The sequence below is a fragment of the Macaca mulatta genome, chromosome 2, assembly GCF_049350105.2.
Source record: "Macaca mulatta isolate MMU2019108-1 chromosome 2, T2T-MMU8v2.0, whole genome shotgun sequence".
Taxonomy (NCBI): Eukaryota; Metazoa; Chordata; class Mammalia; order Primates; family Cercopithecidae; genus Macaca; species Macaca mulatta.
Window position 1 is genome coordinate 150,992,766 of NC_133407.1, and position 21,669 is coordinate 151,014,434.

The 21,669-nt window shown below is 46.9% G+C and overlaps 2 protein-coding genes across 3 annotated transcripts in view; one reads left to right on the plus strand and one right to left on the minus strand.

Moving 5' to 3' along the window:
* SYN2 (synapsin II) overlaps window positions 1-20,768 on the plus strand; it is a 190,592-nt gene extending 169,824 nt beyond the window's left edge. For both annotated transcript variants that reach the window (XM_028844464.2, XM_028844465.2), the window contains 3 exons: window positions 12,658-12,718; window positions 16,716-16,959; window positions 19,852-20,768. In XM_028844464.2, the coding sequence (XP_028700297.1) occupies window positions 12,658-12,718; window positions 16,716-16,959; window positions 19,852-19,987 (441 nt within the window). In that variant the 3' untranslated portion in view covers window positions 19,988-20,768. The remainder of the gene's footprint in view (window positions 1-12,657; window positions 12,719-16,715; window positions 16,960-19,851) is intronic.
* The window catches only part of TIMP4 (TIMP metallopeptidase inhibitor 4), a 329,812-nt gene that overhangs the window by 16,325 nt on the left and 291,818 nt on the right, over window positions 1-21,669 (minus strand). The gene's annotated exons all lie outside the window — the stretch shown is intronic.

The following is a 21,669-nucleotide window of genomic DNA, read 5'->3' on the forward strand; positions in this document are numbered from 1 at the left end:
AAAAGTATCCCCAACTCCACTAAATGTTTATACTATGAAATGTTAAGAACTTGGGACAATGAATCAAAAACTGAATCTTAAGTCTAGCTCTTCCTCTAAATAGCTGTGTAAGTTTGTGGGGGAAATGACTAGCCTTTCTTGGGCTCAAGTTTTATTATTTATAAATGAGAATTCTCTCGGATAGCTTTCCTTCAAAATCCAACTTTAAACAGTTAGGGAGGTAGAATAGAATAGTGATTCAGAGTGTGGGCTGTGAAGTGAGAACTACCCAAATTTGAATCCTAGACTCTTCATTTATTGGCTTGGTGACCAGCACATAAAACAGTGTAACAATTGATAAGTCAGTTCCCTCTCTGGATCTCAAGTTTCCCCACTGATATCTAGAGACCTTCTGTGCTCTGAAAATTTCTTTGAGTAGAATACTTCCATCTTCACTAATCCTGATAAATGGGAACTTCTGGGCTGATAAATGTGGACCCTGACTCTTTCTGGGTATCTGAGTTGAGAATAGCCCTGTATGATGGTATGTTGTTATGTATTAGCTCTTATGAGTGTTTTGGTTACTAGAGAATCACAGTAGGGTAACTGGGAAAACAAAAGTTAATTGCCTGTTAGAGATACAAACCCACTATTTAATTACTATATTTAACTAAAGATGATAAAAAGATTTTTATGGTTGAAAAAAATCAGGCCTATGGTGAGATTTTATGATTTTGTAAATGTGATGGAATCAAGATATGTGAATCCTAGTTCTGCCCTTTAGTCCACACTAGATAATGAGAGAGAATCTGCAAACCAGATTACTGCTTGTCCCTGCTGTAGCAGAAGAGTGACAAGGAGTTCCTTCTTCCCTTTAATACTAAGAAAAACAGAGAACATCTGGTAGTATCTTAAAGAATTTATGACAGGGTAAGAGAACCTGACATTACCCAGACAGAATGGGCTGCTCTGGGATTCTGTGAAGGGCCCTTAAGTACTTACAAAATGTGTAAACTTTCATGACCCTCTACAAGGAAAGTCATTCTGAACTAAAATGAAGGCCATGCTAAGAGTCAGGAGACCTGCATTTAGCCCTGTCCTTGCCACTGCTTCACCAGGTGACCTTGGGTAGGTTTCTTCCCATTTCTGTGCCTCAGCATCTTTGTGTCTAAAATTAAAGGTTGAACACACTAAGATCCCTTGTAGCAAGACAATTCATATTATACAAAATGGTGTCTAAAGTATAAAAGTTACGAAGCAAGGAGATAATTTACAGAACAAAATTTTCTACCCCACAAAAAAGCATTATTAGCCCTTCTTTGGTATAAGCCCCTTATTTTATAAACATTAAATGTTGTAGCTTGAACATTTTGTAAGAGAAATCTACAATACGTCAGTGTCAAGGCAGAAAACATAGCAAGGGATAAGCTCCCTAAATGTAGCATCTCTTTCAGAAATTCCTTGTAGCAAAGTCAGTTTGACTCAAGGATAAGCTTTTTTTTGCTCAGCCTTATATTCATATCCAAAGGATATTGTGGAATGCATACCATGCTGGGAGTCAGGACACATAAGGGCTAATCCTCACTCTGCTATAACATTATGTGACCTTGGGCAAGTCACTTCCCGTCTCTAGACCTCTGTTTCCTCACCTATAAAATGGAGTTGAATTAGATGATGTCTAGATCCCTTTCAATTCTAAGGCCACATAATACCTGGAGTTAGCCAAACTGCAAAGTCTGAAGTTAGCCAAACTGCGAAGTCTCCATAAGACCCTCACTCCTAACATCACCTGAAAGTTCAGGAAGTTCCTAAAACCACTCTCAGGTTTGACAGGTCTCTGGAAGAACTCACAGAACTCACTGAAAGCTATTATACTCACAGTTACAGTGTATTATGGAGAAAGGATACAGGTCAAAACTAAGCCAAAGGAAGATGTGTAGAGCAGAATTTGGGAGGGTTTCAAACACAAAGCTTCCATTAGTTAGGACTCATTCCCTTCCTGGCTTTGATATGTGACAATATGCATAGAGTATTAACAACTGAGAAAGCTCCTCAGAGCTTCAGGGTTCACAGTTTTTACTGGGGCTTTGTCATGTAGGCATGACTGATTGATCACCTGGTTGAACTCAGCCTCTGGCTCCTCCCTCCTTGGAGGTCAGGATAATACCATGTGGCCTGAGGGACCTACTATGAGTGACAAGAGACACTCCTATCACTCCAGAAACTCCAGGAGTGTAGAGGTTACTTCCGGGGAGCCAAAGACAAAGGCCAGAATTCTCTTAGGGCAAAGCCAAATTCTTTACTATACACATGATTAAGTTAATATAGCAAATGTTTCTCAAATACTTTCAGCCCCTGCGGGCAAGGACTATGCCTTATTGATCTGCATTTCCGTTGACTAACATGGAAATGCAGAGTGTGTGCTTAAAATTAGTTAATAGCCTTCGGACTTAAAGTTGCTGTCCAAAACGTTTATATTCTAAATTGAAATAATGAGTGAATTCAGAGGTCATCATTTCTCAGATGGTATCTTCTGGTAACCTCTATGAGCTTCCTCCTGAGCCTTGTGCCTTGACCTCAGGCCACCCAGAAGGCAGAAGACATCCAACAGTCAGCCACAGTTGTCAAAACTCCACAACTTGAGCTTAAAGCCATGACTGTACTGGTCATATTCCCACTTCCAATTTCCTCTAGATAATAGCACATTTTCATTGGTTACATTTGAGCAGACATTTCAGCCATCATAAGTCCAGGACTATGGAACTGTCAAACTAGATTACCTTCGTGTCCCTGCTATCACATCCACCCACTTATCTGCACCTCCACCCACATGAATCTGCTCGAAGGCTCACCCTCCACTTGTGACCTAAATTCTATCTCCTTTTTGTTTTCAAGTATCTTCTCTCTTCTCCACCATCAATGTCTCTTTTTCCAAAAGATTATTGGAAAGTTGTTTCAGACACCGTCTCCCTTTTACCACATTGTCTCTCCTGTCCTCTGTAGTCAGCATCCCACTCCCACCATCCCACTGAAATTGCCCTTGTCAAAGTCACCTCCATGAGGCCGGGTGCTGTGACTCACGCCTGTAATCCCAGCACTTTGGGAGGCCAAGGCAGGTGGATCACAAGGTCAGGAGTTCGAGACTAGCCTGGCCAACATGGTGAAACCCCATCTCTACTAAAAATACAAAAATTAGCTGGGTGTGGTGGCACGTGCCTGTAATCCCAGCTACTTGGGAGGCTGAGGCAGGAGAATCACTTGAACCCGGGAAGTGGAGATTGCAGTGAGCCGAGATCACGCCACTGCACCTGGGTGACAGAGCGAGACTCTGTCTCAAAAAAAAAAAAAAGTCATCTCCATGTCACTGAGTCCAGTGGTCACTTTTGTTCTAATCTTTCAGACTTTTCAGTGGCATTTGATGCAGTTGACTACTCCCTCCTCTAAACACTATTTTCTAGGCCCCTGAGACCCCACCCTCACTTGGTTTTCATTCTACATCATTGGCTTCCCCTTCTTGGCCTCCTTTGCTGATTCTTCCACTTCTGTTGAGTGTCTAAACATCAGTGCCCCAGAACTTGGTCAATGTATATATTTGTTGGTGGTCTTGGCCAGCCCATATCTATCTCCTGCCCTGACCACCCCTTCAAACTCCAGACTCATATTTCTAATTCTTGCTTGACATCCTTACTTGCATATCTTAAGGGCACGCTAAACATAACACAGAACTCTAGTTTTTTTCCCTTAATCTTGTCCCCACAACACTGTTTTTCCCAAGCAATTTATGTAGGCCCCTACCTGCCTCTTTGCCCTTGTACTATCCTAACTATTGCTCACTGTGCCCTAGCCACACTGGTAAGGATCTTTGTATTAGGCTATACTTTCTCTCTGAAATGCTCTTCCCTCTTAGTTTTGCATTTTTTTGAGACGGAGTCTTGCTCTGTCGCCAGGCTGGAGTGCGGTGGCGCATCTCAGCTCAGTGCAACCTCTGCCTCCCAAACTCAAGCAATTCCCCTGCCTCAGCCTCCCAAGTAGGTGGGACTACAGGCACTTGCCACCACGCCCGGCTAATTTTTTGTATTTTAGTAGAGATGGGATTTCACCATGTTGGTCAAGATGGTCTCGATCTCCTGACCTCGTGATCCACCTGCCTTGGCCTCCCAAAATGCTGGGATTACAGGCATGAGCCACCGTGCCCGGCCATAACTGGCTTTTCCTTAACAGTATAACTGATACTTCCTCAACTATCCAATCCAAAGCTGCCACCTACTCACTGGCTACCACCTGTCCCTTCTTTAATTTTCTGCATAGCGCTTACTACCAGTTGAGATTATTCTTGTCTATTTCATTGTCTCTTCTACTAAAATGTAAGGTTCTCAAGAGTACAGACTTGTTTATGGCTATATCTCTAGGGCAACAGTATCTAGCACCTAGTAGCCATTTAATACATCAAGGGTGTACCAAGGGGAGGCAGGTGAGAGTGGTTTGCCCAGGTGCAAGCAGTTGACTATAGAAAATTTTTAAAATAACTAAGTTGGCCTGCTTTTTATTATCAACATATGATAGCAATTCTATACAAATGACGTTGATAAAATACTCTTCCCACCAAGCAAACCACTCCTACCCCACTACCTTTGATGTGCCATTGTAATACATATTTGTTGAGTGAGTTCATCATTTGGAATAGGCATCTTTAACACCCCTATCAGCCTATTGGATTGATGTCAGGTCCTATGGATGATCTTGGTAGCGTGCAAGTGGAAAGGATGTGAATCGAGGAACATTACCTGCATCCCAGCCAGGACTTTACATGGCCAGCTGAGCCCTTAGGTGTTGTCACTAACTTGCCCACAGGCATTGTCACCATTCCTCATAGGTGCCTCCTGCTGGCCTCTTTCTTCTGTGGCTGTGGAAGCTCAGGCTGAAAGAGCTTCTGGTCTGAGTCATAAGCCCTAGGAGCTGCTCCTGCCCAGAATTCTAGACCAAGACCAGGACAGACTTGTGGCTAGCTGCTTGTCTACCCTTCTCTCTTTCTCCTTCTCTATCCTTGCCCTTAGCTCTACCATTAGTGCTTTCATGTATTTGATTCCAGAGGAACACCTATAGTGGGGACAGGGAGCTGGGACTTAGGGGTGAGGATGGTGATTGGAGGGCATACCTTACCTTGTTACCAGCCAGCTCCCCAGCCTGGGATGGATTAATTATAGAAAGCAAAGAGCAAAGACGTGGGGGTGGGCCTGAACCAGCTGCTGCACACATTTCAAAGGAATAGGGGAAAGGGCATAAGAAGCACTGGCCATGTCACCAAGAGCAGGGAGGTGAGTGGCAAAGCCTGATCTGGTTGGTGACAGCTTGGCCTCAGCCTGGCCGGACTGCCAGCTTGCGGGCTGCTGTGAGGGTCAGCGGCAGCTACTGACCCTCTGTCTCTGTACATGGACTCTGAAATGCTTTAGAGAGACTGTTCTAGAGGTGGCAGTGACACCTGGTGGCCATTGATGGCCAAAGCCTCTAGGCTGTATACCTACAGAGTCTCTTCCTTGTGCCACTGCCTTCCCACCACCCCTCCTACACATTCACTGACTTTTGGGGTCTCTTGTCTAGGATCTGAGCTGGGCCTTGCGTCCTAGGGCTCTGGTGAGGTGTGGGCTGCTCTTCAGACTCCCAGGAACCAGGGAGAGAACTTCAGGGGGACAGAGCTTTCAGGCCTTGCCAGTAGAGATGGCATCTGGTCTTCTCCTTCATGTGGCTAATGTTTTTTTCATTTCTCATTATACTGGTTCCACTTTTTTTATTTTCCTGTAAAATTCTCCAGAGCCAGAAGGCTGAATTGCTCATGCAGGAATTTCAGACACTGACGGACTAAGATGGGAACTGTTCTCTCTTCAGTGTCCCTCAGTTATGCCACAGAGCTGGCTTCCCATTTGGCTGGTGGGTTAGACCCATGGGGAATGATTCTAAGACTCAGCCTTTGGAAGCATTCATATACATTTGGTGTCCAGAATGAAGATGAGCCTCTTCTCCTACCCTGAGCTGATCAGAGCACATCCAAAATGTTTCTAGTCTGAGGGTTACAGTATAACAAGGACAAACTCTAACTCCAATCAGAATGTGCTCAGAGGAGAGAAACCAGGAGGTTGAGGCAATTGGCAAATCTGTGCTATGAGTAAAAGTTAAAGGAATTGCAGTTGAATAGCAGACATCTCAAGGAGTGCATTAATTAATATCTTTAGCTCTCTGATGCTGTCATGGGGTAGAACTGATTCCAAAAGGCAAATCTGCTTGGTTTTGAACTAGTGTAGGGAGTAAACTCTCTAACACTCAGAAATGGTATGCGGCTGCTACATTGTTGCTGACGTTGAGCAGGATGAGTAGCTTGTAAGGCACATGGTGAAAGGCAAGGGCTGGGGACTGGGGCTGTTGGAACAGGTAACTTATACAATCTCCTTCCAAGCCTGACATGCTGGGGTCCAGGCTGTGTGCAGCCACGGGACCTGGGAAAGGCTGTGATGAGAATTCAGAATTGAAGGACTGAGGCTGAATAACCTCTGGTCTCTGGTGGGACATTCTACCAGGCCTTTTTTATATGGGTTCTCTGGTATAAAAAGAAACAAAACATTTTCAGCGAGGTTTTTCCAGCCACAAAGGCTCTGAAACAAGCTTGTCTAACCTGCAGCCCAGGATGGCTTTGAATGTGGCCCAATACAAATTCATAAACTTCCTTAAAACATTATGAGATATTTTGCAGTTGTTTTTTTTTTTTTTTAGCTCATCAGCCATCGTTAGTGTTAGTGTATGTGGCCCAAGACAGTTCTTCCAGTGTGGCCCATGAAAGCCAAAAGATTAGCCGCCCCTGTTCTAAAAAAGATGAGGTCTCCTGAGTGCAAGAAGACCAAGCCTAAGAAGGGGTTTCTTCACTCTGAGAAGTGGAATCTAAAGGGCTATCCAGTTAGGGAGGGGTCCAAAAGTCTCTCCGATCCCCAACATGGGACTAACAGGGCTTCACTTCAGCTTAGAAGAGGTAAATTTAGGACAAATGAAATGCCTTCCTGCTTCCCACAGCAGGAATGGCTTTAGTGAATTTCTTCCCCAGTGAGTATAAGCTGAGAACGTGAGATTTGGGGCAGGTTCAGATAAAGCCACTAGTGACTAGATCCCTTAACAGACTATTAAGAGAAGCTAACTATTCTGGGACTGTCTTAACTTTTCAGGGACATGTTTAATCATTTGAAGCTGACATTCTGACCTTGAGTGACCTGCCCCTCAGTGCCCCCAGAAGACTCAGGGACTGCCCCCATGGGATATTTCTTGGGTCCTAGGTTATAAGAGGGCCCCCCTCCCGGAGATGAGCTCTGCACACAGAGAAGCAACTCCCCCCAGGAGGGAAGGAGAAGCAGCTCATCCCTGGGCACCTTTTAGAAGGAGGAAGGAAGGTGGGCGCTGGTGACTGCAGGGGCAAGCCCAGAAAGATCCCAAGGTGCCTCAAAACATGCGGTCCCCTTTGCACCGACTAAACCTACAACCTCCCGACCACATTCTTTCCCGCTGCCTCATTCTCCCTGGGGTCCTAGACCGGGGAAGCGGGGCCTGGGGGAGCTGATCAGAATAGTTCTGTGGCGTGTCCGGCAAGGAGCTTGGCCTGGCCTCTTTCCTGGGGCCAGACCCTGGGACCCTTTCCCAATTTCCTGTCTCAGATATGCTGAGCAAGCACAGGCCTTCCTCCTTGGTTGGAGCAGCTGGTCTCAGGCCAACAGCTCACAAGTGTTGAGTCACTTAATGTCTTTCCTTCCTCAGCTTTCCATCCTGCTGGGACTTCAGGAGCTCCTTTCTCCAGCTTGTCTGCTGAAAGCCACGGGATGGCATTTTAAAGTTGCCTTTGACAAAAACCCGCAAACCCTCATCCATGGGCTTGGTTTCTCTCGCAGGCCAGTGATTTCCTTTCCAATCATCTCAAGAGCTAATATTTACCATTTTTGCAGGGACCTTGCTGGAACTAAGCAATATACAGAAGGCATGGTATAACCCAGACCAGAATTCCCTATTCATGAAAGTATGCATCAGGTGACAGGAAACCACACAACAATATCTTCTTCACTGATTCTAACATTAGACCTCCCTTCCTTTGGATTTATATTTATTATTTAATAATAGTAGGATGCTCAGTTACATTGTCTAACACTTTACAGTTTACAAAGCACGCTCTTTAAGCCTAACAATGCTTATTTAAGATGTCTTGGGCTGGCAAGTGTATCTTTGTTTCACATATCAGCAAAGAGAAGGCAACTGACTTGCCCAAGGTCACACAGCTGCTAAGCAGGAGAGCTGGATCTTCTGGGCCCCAGTTCAGGGAGTTCACAATACCGTGCACCCTGCCCTTTTGGTGCTCTGACATCAACAGAGGGGAAGGTAAGAATGGAGTAAGCTGGGCATTTGTGACTCTGTATCTCTATGTAAGGAAAACCCTTGCATTCCTCCCTTAACAAGTGGTGGACCTATCAACCTGGAGAAGTCTCTGAGCTTCACCAGCTCTCTCCTTCCTCCCTGGCTTCTCTGATCACTAAGCCCAGTGGATTCAGCATAGCAGGATACCAGCCCAATTAGCTTTGATAGAAGCAGCACACTCTCTTTGCCAAGCCCCTGAAAGCCTATACCTGCAAGACATCTCTGCACAGGCCCAATAACCCTAGGTCTTGCTGAGTTCAAGACTCTGTAGCTGGTCCAGGCTGGTCTTGAACTCTGTAGCTAAGAAAGGCTTGTCTCAGTTCTCACACACCTGAAGAACTGGGAAAAAGAAATGCATAAACGAATTCATGGAAGCCCAGAGCTAGAAGGGCCTGTAGAAGTCATGTGCCTGCAGCTATGTGAGCCCCTCTGACCAGAGTTTGTCCAAGCACTGCTGAAATACCTCTCATGCCAGGAAGCTCACTACTACCCAAGCCAGCCCTTGACACTATTCAGATATACATTTGACTAATTTCAGTCTTCCAGTGCTTCCATGGTTACCTCATTTATACCATTTGGGAAACTGTGACTCAGGGTAACTTGCCCAAAGTCACATGCATAAAGATGTCATTTTGAGACTGTTCACCATCCTATCTGCTCCATGTACCCATGTTTTTCTGCTAGCATCCCCCTTAAGAATTGACCAGAACTGGTTGCAGTGCGCTCTCATGAGGCTTGATCAGCCAAAAGAACAGTGGTCCTATCACTTCCTCTTGTCAAGACACAGACATACCTCCAGCTGCATCCGATTTTTGGCAGCATCATTACAGTCTGACACTCTCTGAGCCTGTTGTCACTCTGTAAACCTAAGGTTGTCTGTGGTTTATTTATTTATATATTTTTTTTGAGACAGGGTCTCACTCTGTTGCCTAAGCTGGAATGCAGTGGTGTGATCCTGGCTCACTGCAGCATCTACCTCCCAGGCTCAAGCTATCCTCTTGCCTCAGCCTTCTGGGTAGCTGGGACTATAAGCACATGCCACCATACCCACCTAATTTTTGTATTTTTTGCAGAGACAGCGTTTCATCATGTTATCCAGGCTGGTCTCAAACTCCTGGGCTCAAGTGATCCACGCATCTCAGCCTCCCACAGTGTTGGGATTACAGGCGTGAGCTGCACCCAGCTGGGTTTTTTCTTATGCTGCTATAAGGTCATTTATTCCCCTTCCATTTTGTGTACAGCTAGGCACAAGCACTGAACTTCACATTCTTACCTGTTTGAATCAATCCAACTTTCTGAGCAAAATTCTGCCTCTCAGTCTGGCCATGAGTTTCTGCTGCTGTGGGCTGGCTCCATGCCAGACTTTGGCAGTGACGCCAGAGTGGCCAGACTTCTGTGGAATTCAGCATCCCAGGATGCTCTGGGTGACTGGAAACAGATCCCATGGTAGCCAAGCCCCACAGGGAATAGGCCCGGAGACCCTAGCTGACAGCAGGCTTGTGGGTGGAGCCAGGGAGTCTCAGCCTGGCAAGGGACAGTCCTTGGGAACTCTCCTCCCCACCTCCTGTAGCCCCTGAGAAGTCTTCCATATACAATCTCAGTGGAGCCGGGGCCAAGAGAAGCTTCCTAGGCACCATCAAGTGTGGCCAAAGCATATTCCCAGGCTCCAGGCCAAAGGACTGCCTCCGGGAGCTCTTCCTCTGAAGCCTGGAGAAGGGCACTTCTGGGCTTAGTTCATTCGTGGGTGTCTTACATGTATATTTCCATGGCTGAGGAAAGACAAGGCTAGCCCGCATGGTATGATCACCCCTGTGAGCTCATCCTGTGTCTGGAGTTCTACCATTAAAGCTTAATCTATGGGATTTAAAATGTTTTCTTGGAATCACAGTTTCACAGGATTGGAAGGAACCTTAGCATTCATCTAATCAATCTCATATTTAAAGAAGGAATATTATCTATGATGTCTTTGTCAGGTCATTCACTACCCACTATGTGAACACATACATCTACCTCCCAAAACAGCCTATCTCACTGCTTTTGCAAAAGAAAGTTCTGCTTGTAAGTGAAAGTCTGCCTTGACCTTTTTTGCCCACTGGCCCTGGTTCTGCTCTCATGCCACATAGTTTTCTGTAACCCTCTCTGGGAGGAGAACATCGTCAGCTGCTCTTGGCCAGCATTTGAGATGATGCACTGGGACCCTTCAGTGGCACCAGACGTGAGGCCCGAGGGGAGGGACCAGCAAGAGCCAGTCCAGCAGCTTCACAAACTGTGACTTTTTCTGTCCTTCACCTAAGTTTCTGTCTCTGACCATGAGAGGCTGTGATGTTGAAGGCATAGGCCAGACTAGCGAATGAACAGTAGAGAATCAGGCCTGGACTGAGCAGCTGTTTATGACATAAAGGAGGGAGAAGGCTAGAAAGGGTGAGCCCAGCCATGCTGAAGCAATCAGGAGTGCTGATGAAATAGTGTCTACCTCATACAGTGAGGTACAGAGAGTGCACAATAGTGCACCCATGTTACTTGGAACACAGTAAGCACTCCATAAATGTCAGCTCTAGATGATTTAGAGAAGTTAAGAGACACAACTAGAAAAAAGGTTTAGGAGGATAATAGGTAGCCCCAGAGAAGACAGATTGGAAAGAGATGAAAGAATTAGGAGACTCATCTAGCAAGAAATGATAAAGGCCTGACTAAAGTTAGTCAAGGGAAGATGGTGACTCAGACACCAGGAGGGAAAAGTGGAGGAGTCCTGAAGGGACGGAGTCGCTTGGGATGGAGTGGTTTCCAGCTGGTTTCCCAGGTGTGGGTATTGCAGTGTCAGGCTCAGACTGTGCCTTATGGATCCCAAGAAGGTCCCCAGAAGAGGAGAAAGGAAGTAGGGTTCTCACTGTGACTTGTGGGGGATTGGGGGTTATGGTAGAATGGGTACTCTCTGATGTGGTGGCGCTGAGGACATTTCAAAGGCCCCCTCCTGGTTACGATCCCAAATCCTCTCAGTAGAACAGTCCCGAGTAATGCGGTTAAAAGGCTGTGATACTGAGAAGGTAACACTTCCCTGGCAGTGGAGCTGAAAACAGGCCGTAATAGGCAGGGAGATAAATGGCCAGAATGGGATGCCCAAGGGAAATGGGGAACAGGAGGAGAAGCAGCTTTAATGTGGGAGTAGGGCTGAGGGGCACGTCAAAAGGGGAGAGGAGCACTAAAGGGGAAGTGGGTGCTCACTGAGGACATGCTTGTTTTCAGCCACCGCCTTGCCTTGGAAGCCCCTCATTGACATCACCATCAGCACACTTGGCAGGCTTTAGGCTTCACAGAGCATTTCCCTTGTGCTGAACTCAGACTCCAAACGTTCACTGCCTCTAATACAAACATTAGACAAACTAACTCGCACAGGTCTTTGATCCCGTCAGGGCATAATCAGAATCACGGCTGGGAGAGGGAGCATGGGATCGGAGCCATGCTGTTGGGTAAAGTGTAATCATGCTGTTTGGGAGGGAAAAACAGCCTGGCCCTGCGCGCTGTTACAAACATTAATGTCTTATTCCTTCCCTCTAAGGTAAGGAGGGCCCTGGGAAACACATGACAACCCCTTTCTTCAAGTTCCTCCCTTCGGGAGTTCTCAGCCGAGTCCAAAGAGTGGATCTGATTCTCTGAGTCAGCCCCAGAACTGATCCCACTCCGGAGTTAACTCCAGATGAGAAGTGAGCCAAGCCTAGGCAAGTCACTAGGTCCAGCTGGGCGCGGGCATGCGCACACATACACTCCTCCCCCTGCCTTCCTGCTCGCCTGCCCCTAGAGCCACCTATAGTCCAACCCTGTCTCTGGGGTTTGGCATTGGCCCTCCCTTTCCTTTAGAAAGCCAGGCCTATACATAGGAGTGGGAGCTGGACATGGGCAGGCACCAGAAAACCAGAGAGGAAACCAGGTGGTGCTAGAGGACGCAAAGCTTCTAGAAAGAATGAGTCTAAATGGAGGAAAATGAAAAAGGGGTTGAAGAGGTCTCAGGCATTTTTACCAGAGTGGCTCCAAGCCCCAGACTCCCCACACTGTCCCAGCAATACCTGAGGCCGAGGATCCCCTTTAAGGTGTTTCTGGAGCAGCAGAAGCCTATGGCCAGATCCCACTGGATCCCACCAGGTCCCACTGGATTCCACTCTGGCCTTGCCATGGAGCCACGTGGTTTCTCTTTGGAATTCAGTGGCTTGGAGTTTTGTTTTTATCTCTTGCATTTTTGTCTTCCAGAGCGGAACACTTAAGGATCCGGACTCAAGCAAGACCCCACCTCAGCGGCCACCCCCTCAAGGTTGTTTACAGTATATTCTCGACTGTAATGGCATTGCAGTAGGGCCAAAACAAGTCCAAGCTTCTTAAAATGATTGGTAGTTAATTTTTCAAAGCAGAAATTTTAAGCCAAAAACAAAAGAAAGGAAAGCGGGGAGGGGAAAACAGACCCTCCCACTGGTGCCGTTGCTGCGTTCTTTCAATGCTGACTGGACTGTGTTTTTCCTATGCAGTGTCAGCTCCTCTGTCTGGTTGTTTACCTGTTCCTGTTTGTGCTTGTAATGCTCACTTATGTTTTCTCTGTATAACTTGTGATTCCAGGGCTGTTTGTCAACAGTGTACAAAAGAATTGTGCCTCTCCCAAGTCCAGTGTGACTCTATCTTCTGGGTGGTTTAATAGTGTTTTTAAAAGTAATATATAATGTGGGGTGAAATGGGAGTAGGGGGGTGGACAGGGGAGAAATGGAAACCACAAAAAGAAAACCCAGCTCCTCTCCTTCTCCCCCCTAGCTCAGATTAAATCCCCCACCCCCAACTTTACCTCCACCAGTGTGCTTGGGATCTTCAATGAACTCTGCTTTTCGCTTTCTTTCTGCATGACTATTGTAACTTAGATAGAACATTAAGAGATTTTCAAGATCAAACTGCCATAGCTTCATCCACTGAATTTGAAGGCATCCACCTTTTTCTCTGTTTGCTAAAATTTGGTGCAGTTTGAGTTTATGTGAATAGGCTGGCTGTGCCTGTAGAGCTCTTGTGTTTTTAGTGATGACATGAAATACAAAGAAATTTCCAGGAATGTGTTCTGTATTTTACATCCCAGTGTACCCTTCATTTTATTATTAACTAATTAGCTATGAGATTTTTATAAAATGGGGCCGCTGATGTGCAATATCAAAGTGAACCTGTGAGTATTTTGTGTGTGTTGATCTCAGTTGTTTCTTCATTGTTGCTGTTTCTGGATCAGCCATGTGTGCGCTTGTGTGGACCTGAGGCTGCTTTGTGTTCCCAAAGCTTGACCTGTGTACAGAGATAATTCCTTGGCAATGTTGGACATAGAATGCAGGGAGCTACTTAAGGTCTGTCAGGGATTGTCCATTCTGCTCTTGGCCTCTCCTGAGGCATCGTAATGGGAGACCAAATCAAAAATGTCCCATGTTACTTGAGTGGGTACACTGCCTCCAGAACCCTGAGGTTGACTTCTGCTTCAGTTCTCAGCTGTTTACCAGAGCCCTCCAGAGTTCAGAGATTGAGGAGCTTTCTCTTTCCTGGGAGGAACTATCTCAGATTTAGCTTGTGTGTGTTTTGGACAGAGGCTCCATAGTGGTGGCTCTTGAGGAACCCTCACCAGTTTGTTCTCTTCCCTCTGACAAGCAGCACCTGAGCAGATGCTGAGACAGTTCATTAAACCAGGTCTCAGCTTCAGTGCCTCATCTTGCCATCTCCTGGCCAGGCTGGGAACGGGCACCAAGCAGCCGTCTCTAACACCATAGTCCGTGGGAGTTCATGCCAGCAGCTTGCCTTTGAGAAGAAATGCTACTGGCCCTACTTTTACATTCCCTTCCCCCTCTATATTGACATGTCACCATTCTGTACTCCCAGATCTGAGAAGGAACTAGTGTTGGTGGTTTGTAACAAGAGTTATATGTCTAGGGGCTTGTGCCTTGGTTTTCCTTTGATTGCTGGTAAATTGAGGCCACAGAGAAATGCATTGAGTGTGAATGTTGTCATCTGTAATCCCTCCCTCAGCTGATGATGGTAGTTGATCTGTTGTAAATATACACATATATGCATATTTGCACTTCCAGATGGGTTGCATAAGAATCAAGTCCTTAAATACCTCCCAATCTGATGAAATGATAGAAAAGAATAAAGTAACATTTCCCAGAATGGAGGAATACATTATTTTATTTTATCTTATATTTTTGTCCAAGTGATGAGCTGATGGTGGTATTGCTTCTCTGCATGTTATCAGTGTGTACATCCGGTGCTTTTCATGTGTCATTTGTGAGCCACAAATGCAAAGTTGCCATATGAATTCAGTCAGGCTACAGGGTGGTGTCAGCCAAGGTCTTTCAGGTAGGGGAGAAATTGGTTAGGGCTCCCACTGCCAAATGCAAGCAGATAGCATAACCTGACTGTTATGTGCCCTCAGGCAGCATGCTTAGGGACAACTCTGTGGCCTGGGGGACATCTGTGTCACAGTATAGGATTGCCGTTCAGGTGTTTTGTACCTGTTTCTTTCCTGACGTCCCCTTTTTTTGTACTGATCCAACTGGGAGAACCTCAGCCAATGCTGGAAGTGTGATTGAAGTACCTCTCTTTTGTGACTCTTGTACAGCTTAATGTGCAATAAAGGAAAAGTTATATCTGTCTTCAGTGTTAAGTTGTAAAGTTTCTGGCTATCCAAGTATCTGCACAAATGGGAAAGCACTCAGGTTTCTGGTGCAAGAGACTGAGCTATTAACCTGTATTACCTTACAGGAAAATGCTAATACAAGTGATGCCAAACTTTGGAAATGGCAAAAGCTGGTTAATGTGAAATAATCTGCTAATCTATTGTCTTCACTAGTTATTTGATTTGAATTTGGAGCTTCTTAAGCCTGCAGAATTCCATTTACTTATGTATGTGTTTATTTATCTGTAACTAACTCTGGTATTATTTGGTTAGATGATAAAGGGTATTCTGTGCCCTGGAGTGGGGAACTGAGCGGATAGTCATGGGTGCACAGTGGCATAGACATACAGACATACATACCCTCTCCAGAGGGTGCAGATATTCTGGTATTTCTTAAAAACTAAGTGATAATACAACTAGCTGGTGCTGAGTTTCTGTAAGCCACTCCCTCCAGCAGGCCCCTGGATGTGAACTGTGGGATTGAGGCTGAGAGACTGGACCTCCCAGGGCAGTTGGGCATCATTTCCACTAGTCAGTAGGTGCTAATGGGGATGGCTTTTGATTTCTAAGTGTTGGGACCCTCCTGAGCAAACTCTAGGCAGTCTGGTACCACCTTAATGCCTATCAACTCCCAGAGGAAGGAGGACCATTTTCCTCTCCAGGCCACCAGATGGTTTTGTGTTTCATGCTGGGAGGAGGGTGTGCTGTTCCTTTTTAGGGGGGCTTTTATTTGCCAAATGGCACCCACAACATCCCCAGGGGAGAGTGGGGTTTGGAGGTCTGGAGAATTCTACCACACATGCCTGAGAGGTTCATCCTGCTAGAGCCCCTGAGGATAGTACTGAGAGACAAAACAGTGCCTGGAATAATGGATTTCTCCTGGTTGTGGGCATGAGTTAATGCTAAAATTAAGCCCTGGTGGGGCATGGTGGGCCTGGCAATCAGACCCACGCAGGCTTGGAGCAGGACCAAGGGCAGCTCCATAAAACAACATAAGTCAGTGACCATCAAGGTGATCTTAAAAAGTATGGAATGCTTTTTGAAGAACTTGCTCGACCCTGTTATCTTTGAACCACTACCCCTCAAAAGACAACTAAGACCGGGGTTTACACTTTTTAAAGTTTTATTGTTGGGAAAACCAAGGCCCAGGGAAGTTTGGTGACTTGCTCAGGGAGTCACTGGTAGACTATTTCTGAGATCCAGTGCTCTCTCCACCGCCCTCTCCTGTATCTGCCATGTGGAACTTGAGACTTCCCAGTAAACCCTGGAGCAGGGTGGTGTGTGCCTGAGGCACCTCTAGGGAGGAGGGGTGAGGACCCTGCATTCTAGGGCCCTCTGTGAGAGCGTGTACCTCTGACAGGGTCACTCGCCCCTGGTTCCTCCTTGTCCTGCTGACTTCTGCTGTGGCTGAGTCGCTGCGTTTCTGAGGAGGAGCACTTAGTAGCTATGTACAAGGATAGCTAACCAGGGACCCCCTTTGGGGCCCTTCAGAGACTCTGGCTTCTTGGCATAGAGCTTATCCTTTTGGTAATTAACTAACCACACCCTTTGAGATGTAGATTCTAATAAGCAAACATTTTTATATGGTTAAATTATGAAGTTTTTCTTGTACTGAACCTAGGGGGCCCTGGGCAACCCCAAGGAATGCAGCCCCCAGGCAAGGTGCTGCCTCCACGCCGGCTCCCCCCTGGACCATCACTGCCACCTTCCTCCTCTTCCTCCTCCTCTTCCTTCTCCTCGGCTCCTCAGCGGCCGGGCGGCCCCACCACCCACGGAGATGCACCCTCCAGCAGCAGCTCCCTGGCAGAGGCCCAGCCACCCCTGGCTGCTCCACCACAGAAGCCCCAGCCTCACCCACAGCTCAAGTAAGAGACAACTCAGCAGCTCCTCCCTCCCCTCCTCCCGCCCTCCTTGTGGGCCTTGGGCCCCAGAGCTGCTAGAAATCACCTTCAATGAGGTCTCCTCCTACAGATATTTTGTGGTGGGATTTTTTTGGCTTTTTTTTTTTTTTTTTTTTGGTTTTTGGTTTGTGTGTGTGTGTGTGTTTGGTTAGAGGAATGGTTAGCGTTCACTGGAGAAGAGAGGAAAGAGGGAAGTGAAAGTCTAAAGTTTAGCTAGAAATTCAACCCCCTTCCCTTTCTTCCTGGGAAGTGGCAATATGGCAGAGTCACTGTCCCTTCTCTAGTCTTGTACTAGCTTAAGGTTTTGGTTTATTTTAAACCCTGTCTCCCACTCTTTTTTTCCATTCCTTTTCTTTGTGTGTGTTTCTTTCCTTGTAAAAAAAATTTTTTTAATCATTCTGCCTCTGACTCACAGTTCAGAGTATGCAATCAGTAAGGCTGCCCAGAATGAAAAGAGGGAATTGGTTAAATCCATTTCAACATTTTACCTTCAGCTCTGTCCAAAGGAGGTCAGTTTCTGGTGTGGGCAGCAGAGGAGTTCCCAGGCAGAGACGCTGAGGACCTCCATCCTCTTGGGTTCCCTCACACCCAGCAGTCACCCTAGAAGCCCCTCCACACTGCCCTGCTGCACAGGACCCCTGGAAGCAGCAGAGCTGTCCTTGGAAGGGACAGCACGTGGATGTGGACGATGGTCAGTTCTGCCCTCTCTCCCACAGAGGTCTCTGATTGCTTGCAGTGTCCCCAGCAGACTTCTGTCACCGCCTTCAGCACAGACAGCTGTAGCCTTAAGGGTTTGGTAAGGGGATGGTAGTGACACACCCCTGCTTCTCGGAGTGAAGTGATGGGCAACAAATGACTCTTCAGGGAGGGAGAAAAGGAGGCTGGAGAATTCTGGAGTTCAAATGAGCCACTAGGAGATCATGTAGTCATTGCAGATGAGAAAACTTTGCTCAAAGAAATTTGGTTTTTGTTTTTTTTTTTCTCAAAGCCAAGCTACTCCTCTAATTAGTGGCAGAGCCAAGGTTGCGGGGCTCGGGTGTCCAGATGGTCACTTTCTCTGGGTCTTCAGTCCAGCGTGATGGGAGGGGCATCACCCACTCTTCCTCCCCAGCTCTGGCCAGTGGCACCTCTTGCCTCTTGCCTGCCCCATAATGTCCCTTCAGCCCAGCTATTTACTGCCTGCTGACTTTTTTTTAATCCCTCCTGCCTTCTCACTAGCCAACTCTAGCCTCTGCGTGAGGGCAGATCCTTGGATTGTCACTGCCTCTGGGCTGAAGCTGTTGAATAGAGCCAGCCTCTGATGACAAGCTGGAGGCTCATCCCCAGTACTCGCTGCCTGTGTGGGCTGAGGAGTGCCCCCGCTCCCAGAGGCCAGCGTGTTGGGTCTCGTTCCCAGCCCTAATGAAAGGCAGGGTGTCTGTTCACCGCCACTGCAGGCAGAGAGAGACTGCTCATAGTTCTGTAGAAGGGAGTTTCTCCTGAGCTGCACCCAGCATTTAAGGGAGGGCAGAGAGTCCCAAGACACCAGGAGAAGAGTTCTGGAGCCAGAAAGCAGCCGGAACGAGAGCCAGTGGGAGTCAAGAAGGAGAAAAGCTGGGCCAGTGGAGAAGCCAGACCTCATGTCCTCTCCTGGAGTGCAGGCTGGGCCTCCCCATGGCCTGGTGCTTCATGGTTTTTCTCTGTGAACCTCTAGTCTCTCAAGGGGAAAACAGGCCCCTAAAAAGTGTGTAGTTTGGATTTTCTCATTAGAAATCTCCCTAAGAAACTTGTAAAGGCCTGATATATATCTCTTTTGCCACTGGACACCCTGAACCCCACAGACCTCATATTAGCGCTCCTCTGAGGAGGGTTGCAAGGGTGGTTACTACATCCATTTTAAGAACAGGGAAATTGCCAGGTGTGGTGGCTCATGCCTGTAATCCCAGCACTTTGGGAGGCAGAGGCTGGTGGATCATGAGGTCAGGAGTTCAAGACCAGCCTGGCCAAGTGAAACCCCGTCTTTACTAAAAATACAAAAATTAGCTGGGCATGGTGGCAAGCGTCTGTAATCCCAGCTACTCCGGACGCTGAGGCAGTAGAATTGCTTGAACCCAGGAGGCAGAGGTTGCAGTGAGCCAAGATTGCACTACTGCACTCCAGCCTTTACAACAGAGAGAGATTCTGTCTCAAAACAAACAAACAAACAAAGAACAGGGAAATTGAAGCATTGGAGTTTTTGGGCCAAGCCAGTATATTCTTTTGGAATCAGAGAAGAGATCAGAATAGAAAGAGCCAAAAGTGCGTAGAGATCTTCATTTTACCAAACTTCACAGATGAGAACCCACGGCACAGAGAGGCACATGGCTTGCCTCCAGTTAGGAGGGATTGAGTGGCAGAACGAGACTTTGGCCCAGGTCTTCTGATCTGGCTCCACCAGTTGACAGTTGATAGAGAAGACAGTGCCAGAGTCACAGGCCCACTGTGACTTCTTTTCATCAGAGAAGTAATGTGAGATTCCTAGGTTAGTTTTTACCAAGTTGGGATCTCTGAAATTTAGCCCTCAGGCATTTTGGATTAAATTAAAGAAGGAGTCTTTGAGTCACCTCTTCCTCCTCTTTCCCTTATTTCTTTTTTTCCCTTCTCCCTTGTTCCCACACTGTCCCCACCCTTTCTATTCTAGTAGCACTGAAGATGAGGAAGTAACGTAGGGGTCTCCCAGGGTCTTGGTAGCATGGCCACTTCTGGCTTTATCCTCCATCACCCTGGTCTTCCCGGGGAGGGAGTGGGGGTTCTAGTTGTGTATCCTCACGTCATCGTCCTTCCCTGCCTTGCTGGGAACACCACCCTCTCACATTCTCTCTGGTTTTTATCTTCAAGCAAGTCGCAGTCCCTGACAAATGCCTTCAGCTTCTCTGAGTCCTCCTTCTTCCGGTCTTCAGCCAATGAGGATGAAGCCAAAGCGGAGACCATCCGGAGCTTGAGGAAGTCCTTTGCCAGCCTCTTTTCAGATTAGCTCTTCAGACACACGGGGCACCCGGCCCAACCAGGAAAGGCATTTAAGACATTCACCAACAACAGTCAGCCAGCTTGGTGGTGATGTCCCATGACCTTGGTGTGTGTGGTCCCTTCCTCTGCTCTGTTGTGCTAAGTGATGTTATGCAGCCCAGAAAGGACCATGTGACAGTCTCAGGGCAGGTGCCTACCCAGCAAGGGGTACCTGGCATCAGAGAGGAAAGAGCTGCTTCCCTGTAGTCACGAGAGCTTCCTTCTGAAGTCATCGTTTGCTATAAGTTTAGTGGCCTTATTGTGACAGCGCCATCATGTCTTATTCTTCCCTGTGAAACCAGGATTAATCGTGGATTCCTGGCAGCTTAACCTAGCTCAGTTGCAGTGCTAAGCATGCCCTGCCCCCATTCAGTGATACCTGTTTGGGAAGTGTATACTTCCCTAAAAGTACTCTTGGCCCTAAGTTTTGGGAACTTTCCCTATCCTGGATCCCTTGTCATACCCGTGTTACTGTTTAAAGCACACCCACCCAACTTACAAGATCTTAGGCTGCTGTGGTGGTGAAGCACCTTGAGTCTGCTGATATTCGGGAGAACAAGGATCTGCAGTTTCCCCTTTTCTTCCCTCTGAAGAGTGGTTCTTATGTGCAATCTGCAGTAACCTTGAACTCCAGAGCTGCACTATAGAGGAGAATGCATGCCACTATGACAGCAGTATGCCAAGCTTTGTGTTCATCTCCTAATAAATGTTAAGACCTTTGGTGTAATAAAAGCAGCAGCATTCACCAACATTTGATTCAGCCATGAGGTCTTGACCCCTTGGCCACCCTTTAGGCTGAGAGAGTGTCCATGAAGTGTGTGTGTGCTTGAGTGTAGGGAGTGAAAAATATAGGTGTGTGAAGCTGTTTGTGTCAGTTTGTGTGTGTGACTGCAGGTGTACAAGTGTTTGCAAGTGTTTGAGAATGTGTCTGTCCTTTACATGCCACTTCTGGGCCTCCTGACACCTCCTCAGTGAATCTCTCTCCTCCAAGACAACTGGCCTTCCTTCAGCAACTCAGCATTTCTACCTATATTATGGACTTTGTAACCTTTCAAATAAGCACAGAACCCTTGCTCTTGGAGGAGTCAATTTAGACTCACTTGCCTGGTCTGTCATCAAGCTCCTCAGCTGAGGCCCACATGGTGGTCCCAATGAGGCCGGACCAACCTGCTCTGATAACCAGGCTCCCACGGATCCCAACGAAGCCATCCTAAAGAGGCCTGCAATTGAGGGTGGGCTCTGAGGGATTTCACTCTGGCTGCTTCATGACTCCCTGATATTCAAGTATATTTTCCCAAAGACCACGGATGCTGTGAAGATAAACACTACATCTGCACTGATTAAAAAAAAAAAAATCCATATGTTAAAATGTTAATATCTGAATGTTAATAAGTATCTAGATAATTTCCTACACGTGACACCCATCCTACTAACTCAACAAGATAACACTCCTCCAAATGCCACTATCTTGTTAACTTCTCCTCATGGACAGTAGATGCTGCAAGGTCAGAGAATGAATTTCTCTGATACCAGGGTCTCCTTTCTTACTCATTCTCTGTTTTCGCAGTTCAAGGATTGAGAACCGTACCCTCTTCTTACACTTAGAAAACAAAATAGAACTTCCCATTGAGTGACACCTGGGAGGTGACA